The sequence below is a fragment of the Opisthorchis viverrini genome, assembly GCF_000715545.1.
Source record: "Opisthorchis viverrini unplaced genomic scaffold opera_v5_155, whole genome shotgun sequence".
NCBI classification, from domain to species: domain Eukaryota; kingdom Metazoa; phylum Platyhelminthes; class Trematoda; order Opisthorchiida; family Opisthorchiidae; genus Opisthorchis; species Opisthorchis viverrini.
Window position 1 is genome coordinate 708,719 of NW_008751811.1, and position 8,126 is coordinate 716,844.

An 8,126-nucleotide genomic window follows, 5' to 3' on the forward strand; every position below is an offset into this window, starting at 1 on the left:
TCTAATTGCAAATGTTAGGCCTGAAGTGACTAATCAATATGGCTTCAACGAACTTTAACCTTTGCGGCCGCCTACTTTGGTCTACGGCTTTGAACGAGGTGAGTTTATATCTGTGTGCTTTGTCGATTAGAAACCTAACGATCAAGGGTTTGACACTGGATTCGATCCACGTTAAGGAAGGATCGGCAAATACGATAGGGGATTTTTTTAGCACGTGCTTATTTGTTCACGCTTCAAGTCTCATGTCAGTTATTATCATCGCAACTGCAGGTGAGCTGATTAATGCAATGAGTAGCAGATGAAGCTAAAGTCGGCATCTTGATTGGCGGCAATAGCACAGCCGGTATGTATGCTTTCACACGCAGTTTTATCGCATTATAAGTCCGACTCAGGGATACGTTTAGTGTCTGTTTAAATACGATAAAGGCATGCTCACTGGTGTAAGGGACAATAATGTAGATGCTATTTTTCGATACTGTGCGTAGCAATCTCGGTTCATCTCTCGGAGCGAGCTACTTTCGATGAAGCGCTTAGGTAGTTATTTGACTGCGGTTGTTTCCCCCACGACATGCAAATCGGTCAAGCTCTATGACATAAAATCAGCAACCACACGCGCTTGTGCCGTAACACACAGCGTCCAGTCCAAGAAAGCGAGACATGGTACCGCTGTTATTCCTGGCGGTCAAAACGTCCAAAAACCGAAGTCTGTTGTTCTCCTCAAACCCCTAAGAAATGAGGGTTGGGATTCTTTTACATGATTTCTGTACATTCGTATCCTTCATTCTTCCCTCTGAGGCTAGGGGTCAGTGAGAATACTTAGGTAGTTATGGTTGTCCACTCATACGCCGATCACTTCATTCACAAAGGCCTGCATGTACGCGTTATGGTCATAGTAAGAGCAGGTATCACTGTGCGCCTCCGTGTAACCGTCACAAATCAGTCCATCCACGGACCGTTGGCGCCGCTTACGCCCAGTTGGAGACTGAGTGTGCACATGTGCATCACGTTTGGGCAAACTACCCAGCGGTAAATGTCGATTTCCAAATTCCGAAGACACAAACAGAACACAGGGTAACTGAAGGAATCGGGAACTGGAAGCAACAGAGAACGATGGGATCGTTCACGTATGTACGGGCTTCCCGAACGTAGCTGCGAATTATATCCTAGGAAGGCTATCTCACTTTATTATTTGCAAGAGAGCAGTAAGGGAACGTTTCTAACCAGTCAGCGCATTCATGACTTTTATGCTTTCAATCATCTCAGAGGAGTGGTAGCTAGTAACTTGGACTGCTTGAACAATGAAACACAAGATTATTGTATGAAAATTATGAATTGGTGTGTAACGGTTACTTGACACTCTGGGACGATTACATCTGCGTGAAAATAATTCAAATACATTTGTATGGCCAAACGTGAGCAGTCAGCGGAAGCCAACATAAAACAAGTACCTTGGTATAGAAGATATTCAAATATTTTATTACAGACTGCAAGAGACAGGCTGACCACTTGTTCTTTGTTTTTAACAATTCCCACCATAGCACTGCCAGTATTGGAATGGACACTGTAATGCAAATGAAATCACATTACTGGCTCCTTCGAACCACCTTCTACGACCTCTTCAAACATAGTATCTGGAGAGATTTATACCGGCAAATAGAATGTAAACCTCAAATACCCATCCATAGAAAAAATAAAGCATGAAACATTCGTACTGAAACGTGAGAAGGCAACAGGACTGAAAGGTATCTATCTCGCACTATCCAAGGAAGCCGGAGAATATCTAGTGACCCATCTAATCAAGCTCGCTGGTGTGATACGGAACGAAGAAAAAGTGCCTGCATGTCAACAGTCATTCCTATCTTCAAAAAGAGCACGCGGACGCTGTGCAAAAACCACCGTAACATCAACCTGGTAGCTGTGGCTTTATCTATCGAAAGTTGCCCGGACAGAGAGAGAGACAGATCCTTGAAAACCAACCTGGGTTCTATCCTGCAAAAGGATGCATCGACAGACTCTCCGAGGGAATTTGAAACAGCGACACTGCTTCCACCAACCAACAATGTTTGTGGTCCTTGACCTGAAATCCGCCTTTGATTCTGTGGACTGTCAGGCACTATGGAAGTGTCTGTGGAGCAAAGGTATCCCCGTTAAATCCTGACGCTCCTTAAGGCGCTGTACGCCATCTCCTGAGGACGTGTGAAGGACGGGGAGCTCTCGCCTGGGTTCACCACATCAAGTTTTGTCAGGCAAGGCTGTCTGTCCTCTTTCACATTTCCGCTTCATTTTTGTCATCAATACGATTATGGAAGATTCTCTACTATCCTTTAATGCCTGTGGGGTCAAAGTGCTCCGGGGCGTCATCTCTCAGATATCGAGTACGCACGGGACATAGCTCCTCTTGGATCAGGCGCCGTCGTAATGCAGACAATAATTAAGTCTAAATAACTATGGCTCACTGTTTGGCATGCGCTCCACACCTACCAAGTGCTGCTACAAGACTGACGGGGTTCAAACTCTACCCTCATGCTTTCGGACGGGACGATAGAAGTAGTGGACAAATTTGTCTATCTGGGCGGCTATGTCAGTCCCGGTGGTCTCGCGGTAGACAATATTTTCTTCTGGAGTGGGAAGGACAGAGAAGCTTTCATGAACCTGCATCACCTGTGCCGTAGGCTTGATATCGGTTTGTCTGTCTGTGGGTCGAGTTTATAATGCAGCGGTGCGCTCCGTATTATTATATGGGCTGGAAGTCTGGCTGCTGCGCGCCGAGAACGCCAAAAGACTTTCAGTTTTCAACGATCAATGTCCTTAGAGCATTGCCCGAGTCTGATGGGAACACTGGATCGCTAATGCTGAAGTATGTCGAATAGTTTTTGGAGGAGGTAACTCGCCCACAATAGATGAACTGATCACACTCCACAGGTTGGGTTGGCTTGGCCACGTGCTGAGTATGCCAGTCGACCGACTTCCCCTGAGGACCCTCTTGGTACAACCACGCGAAAGGTAGAAACGAGCCAGATGAGGCTGAACACTGACTTGGTAGCGAAGTATGAAAGCCATTACCAGCAAACTCAGCTGTGCTAATCATTGCCGCCTTCCTGAATAGGGATCCCGAGATGAACCTCATCACCAGTTAGAGACATTGTCAGATATACCCAGTTCCACCGCCTTCCTGAATAGGGATCCCGAGATGAACCTCATCACCAGTTAGAGACATTGTCAGATATAACCCAGTTCCACATCCAAGCTATCGCTTTCAATGCATAGCTCCCTCCCCAATCTCCCAAATGAAAATCCACTGACAACCCTTTATTTACGCATCAATTGTGTCAGCTACCGCTTCCTACTCCACCTACCCCAGATCATCGAGGAATAAAACTTTGGCAGCTATAACAACTGTATGACCAGTACACGGTTCTTACAGCTGATAATGATGATGATTATGACGCACAGTCTTCACTGTGAGCCACATGGACATTCAACTGAATACCTTGTCGTCGGTGATAAATCCAAAGAAAGAACTCCGGAGAGTGGACGGAAGGAGACAATTCTGAAACTTTCTGCATGCCCGAATGGTGATTCATAGTTGGAAACTGATAGCTGAATAGTTGCGACAGAGTAAACGCGAGGTTCTGGTGGCCTGCACCACTGGTGAAGGTGAGATGCATCATCATACGGTTTGGAATATACGCTAATATAACAAAATTCGTTAAAAAGAATAGTTGACGGCACAGGCCAACACAGTTTAACATAGCATAACTTAAAAAATACTGTAGAATACAACACAACGCAATGAAGTGCCAAAGTTACGATATAATGCGTTAAAATTATGAAATAACAATGAATATACAGCACGAACCGGAAATCCGAAGAGGTAGCTTTCAGTGGCGAACCATATCAGGTTCCTGCAGGCCTGGTTGCACGAGTTATAGATAATTTTTTCAAAAAAGTGAGAGGGAAACAAGTATAATGTTTCAATTAATTTATTTTAATGACCACTTGGTGATCCGGTTGTTAGGCTGTGAAGGTTCTCATCCTTCAGTACAATCAACAAACATAGATGAAGTGTGTGCAATAAATATATCTTCCAACAAATCATCAATCGATTCAGCGCAGTCGGGGCAAGGGGACTTCCTGGACGGTTTCGTAGAAGAGACAGCCAGCTTTTTAGAAAAATGTTCTTCGAGGAGAGTGACAACCGGACCAAGCTGTCCACTGCCGTTATCTCTGATAGACTGGGATCAGAATGAATGGAAGCAAAGTAGAAATATTGCTTGTATCATAAACACACCTGAAGAAACATTTCGGGGATAAAGTGATGGGTAAAAACGTACCATGTCCAAGAAAGTCGACGCACTAAAAACATTATTCGGCAGCAGCCAACATCCAGTGAACCCACGATTTCATATATTAGTGTTAGTGAGCATAAGTATGGGAACCCATTCAGTTCAGTTAGGACTAGAGATTAGTAATTCCCTTTAGTGCACCGAGAAAGTGACAGTTTATCCAGAAAGAAAAGTGTTGTCCGAAAAACTTCGTAACTCCACCTCGTCGCAGTTGAAGCAGGAAACCTGGTACGAACTAAAACACTCAGGCAAAAAACAGGATATTTGAAGAGAGCGTACTGCATGGTACGCGCGCCGACACATAACTTGGATGCGCGATGATAGCATCAATACAATACTGAAGCTGTTCGCGTAGCAGACGGACCAACTGTGGAACAGTGCCGATGTAGTTATTCTGACCAATTTTCATCACAGGCAGAACAGCATGATCAACAGCTCGTTTCATTGTCAGCCACATGACTCTGTAGCAGGAAAACAATTACTGCATTCCGATACCAGGGCAATCATAACTGAAACCATCATAACTTCGATTTTAGCAAGACACGGCTATGTCGAGGATATGCACGTGACAGGATTAACAGGCAGCTACTGTATGCGGAAAATCCACATGAAATACGAAGAGCTCAATGGTTTATTGGTTTGCAACAACTGGCTGTCACTTCAAACAACAAAATATTAAAGGTTTAGACGCAATACACCACTCAGAAGGTTGTTGAAAACTCTCCAAGAGCGTACGACCAGGTAGGCACAGTCCCCGAATTTTCGTCAACCTTATGTCCTACTTTTTTGAGGACTCTGAAAATACCTCACTTTCGAGTGTAGTGGATTGATTTACTGGAGCCACGCGTTAAGCCTATTCATCTCGGTGTGGGCCCAGTGGCAGCAATCGCATCCAGGACGAAAATGATAATGAACACATTGTGAACAAATTCCATCTCTCACTTGACATCACATCCTGATGGTTGTTTCCGAAGTAGCCATTTCTGACCTGATTAAGTTAAATTTCACAACTTTGACCGACTCATTATCAAAGGTTCCCAAAGTTCACGCTTTTGAAAAACTGACTATGCAACGCAGAACTACTGAATCAACGTACAGGTGCAACGGTGATACTACTGATGGGGAGGCACGCGAGTAGTATGTGTTGCTCGTAGAATTTCGCTTTGCGTCTTTTGAAAAGGGGAGATGTGTTGCTTAATTCGCGGAATCACTTTGTAACACTTGCTTGGAATTGACCGAGGAATGATTGGAGTCAATGAATCTCCAGGAAAGTTCAAGAAGACGCGTTCGGGAGAAGATGGGTGTCCAGTTTTTGTAAATAAGATGCAAATTAGGGGTTTGCTTCCCTGTTCAATGGTTTGTAACGGGTCAGTTGGCATTTCCGAATAAATAACTCCGCGGCGAAGGCCTTCTTCCCTTCATAGGTAGTTGCGGATGAAATAAGTGTGGTTAACTTTCAGAGGTTCACCATTTATACGTTGCTGTCTCTCATATCCGGCTAATTAACCAATAACTAACAAACGACACTGTCAGTGTTACGGTTCGGTCACGCAGCGAGCAAACAATATGAATATGCGGATTGTGGCAATACTCTATCCCCAGCTATGTTGCTTGATACAGACTCCTAGCACGGCGAATAGTAAGAAGACGAGAACCTCGGACACAAACTTTAATAATCCAACAACACACGATCAACAGGCGATGCCCGGAGCTTCCGAACCCAAGTCAGTGGAAAGAATGGTATCCTGTACGTGGTCGGATCTAAATTTCCTTGGAGTATCAATAGGCCATTGATTTTTCATAGTTTGACCTTGAAGATGCCAGGAGTTCGCTAGCACACATAAAAACAGCGTTTTCTGGGGGATATTGATATCCCCAACAAATGCTGACGGGAAGCGAATTGGTAACCGGGTACGCACGGTAGCATAATCAGAGTCAAGTTGCGTACCCAGGTAACTGATACCCACATGGTCCAATTGTGCCCTTAACCGTCTTGCGGTTGAGGCCCTCAAGCAACTCGATCTGAGTGTTTGCTCTGGAAGTTCGTACTGGCTGGGAACAGACAATGATGTGCACACAACTAAACCACTCGCTCAACGCTATCCATGCGCTGAGCATTGACTTCAAATATACCCCTTAGTTGTGCTTCTCTCGGGCTTAGTCGTCCACATTGGGCATTCATATCATGCACCCATGTCAACGGAAGAAGGCATGAGATCTGGGATACTGCCAGGTTGCTCAAACCAAGATAGCCAGAGTTCGGATTCGGACCTCGGACCTTCCGGTCAGTAAGTTCGCGCTCTAACCGCTGAGCTATCTCGTCCATCTATAATATGCAGACGACATGCTTCTAGTCTTCGAAGAGCAGAAGGCGCAGACGCCTTTGGATAAACTAATCAAAGTCCTCCGCCCCTTAAATATGCACTTTGCATGTGTGTAAGGTCATGCTACTGGACGTGCAATCAGTAAACACACCACTTACAATCCAGGTACAGGCACTAGGGATTATGGAAACAGGAGCAGTTAAGATACTGATGTTGGATTCGAACCACGGACCTTCCGGTCCGTAAGCTGGCGCCTTTACCACTGAGCTATCTCGAGCCCATCATCATCATCATTATCAAAAACAGCAATATCAATGTTGACGCTGCTGCTTCACTGCCGTACGACCACAAGGTTCGTCTAATTATATTTAAAACCCTAGATTCAAAAGAAGAGAAAAAGAGTTGATGAGGGAGGGGACCTAGTGCTGGCCTATGTCACGCATTCTGAGGTGCGTGCACCTCCGAACGCTCAATCAGACAATCTAAAGAATCTGACAACACAAAGGCCACTGACATCGATTAACCACCATTCCTTGCAGCGTCTCCAGACAAACACAAATGGGGTCACGGGGACCCCATCATTGAAGGAGTACAACACCCAAACTCTTCGTGCTCTCTTTCACGTCTTTCTGACAAGTCCTGCGCTGTCCACCTCGTGGTCTGCTTCATTTTGAAGGAGACACGATGAACAACACTCGTCTCGGTAAACGGTTTTTCGGCATGCGTGCCACATGACCGAGCCGTCGTAGTTGGTAGTGCTTTATGTTTACCCCGCACAACCTAATACCCGTTTTGTAATCACCTCGTTACTAACGCGCTAACGCCATTCAAAACCATTCATGCTTCTGAGACATCGGGGGGGGGGCGAGATGGACAGTGGTTAGAGTGCGAATTTACTGACGGAAAGTCCGTGGTTCGAACCCGACCTCTGCCTCTCGGCTTTCCCTGTCTAGGCTTGGGCAGTATCCCAGCCCTCGCGCTTCCATCGTGTGGTATGGCAGCTAGGCACCGAAAGGGCGCTACGGCTAAACGATTCCGATTTTCTCCTGAGGCATCGCTGGTCAAAAACCTGAAAACACCTCACCACCAGTCCACAGGAGCTACGTCTCGCACCCTTAAAACAACACAGCCCTTACACGCGACCCTTAAGATCTAGTGATATGTCTGTTTGACGCCAAAGTGACGCAAATTATGAAACGTGATTCGATCCTTTGAGATTCTGGCACTGACTCCATCAGACACATTTCCGTTAGAGCTAATACAACTACCGAGGTATGTAAAATTTTCCACAATCTCCAATGGTTCTCCTTGAATTGTATGGGATATGTTGGCAAACTGCACGCTCTGAAGCATGACTTTGCACTTTGAAGGTACAAAGCACATGCCAAAAGATGGCATGATGGTGGTTACTGTGTTCAACAGGGTTTGTGCTTCTTGAAGGTCTTCGAAGAAGAGG

At 45.5% G+C, this 8,126-nt stretch overlaps 1 protein-coding gene across 1 annotated transcript in view; it reads right to left on the minus strand.

Annotated features, from left to right (window-relative positions):
• Nucleotides 1–6,426: 6,426 nt before the first annotated feature.
• Nucleotides 6,427–8,126, minus strand: part of T265_07017 (hypothetical protein) — a gene marked incomplete at both ends in the record, with an annotated part of 37,304 nt that continues 35,604 nt past the window's right edge. The window contains one exon of the mRNA XM_009172438.1: nt 6,427–6,672. Within this exon, the coding sequence (XP_009170702.1) occupies nt 6,427–6,672 (246 nt within the window). The remainder of the gene's footprint in view (nt 6,673–8,126) is intronic.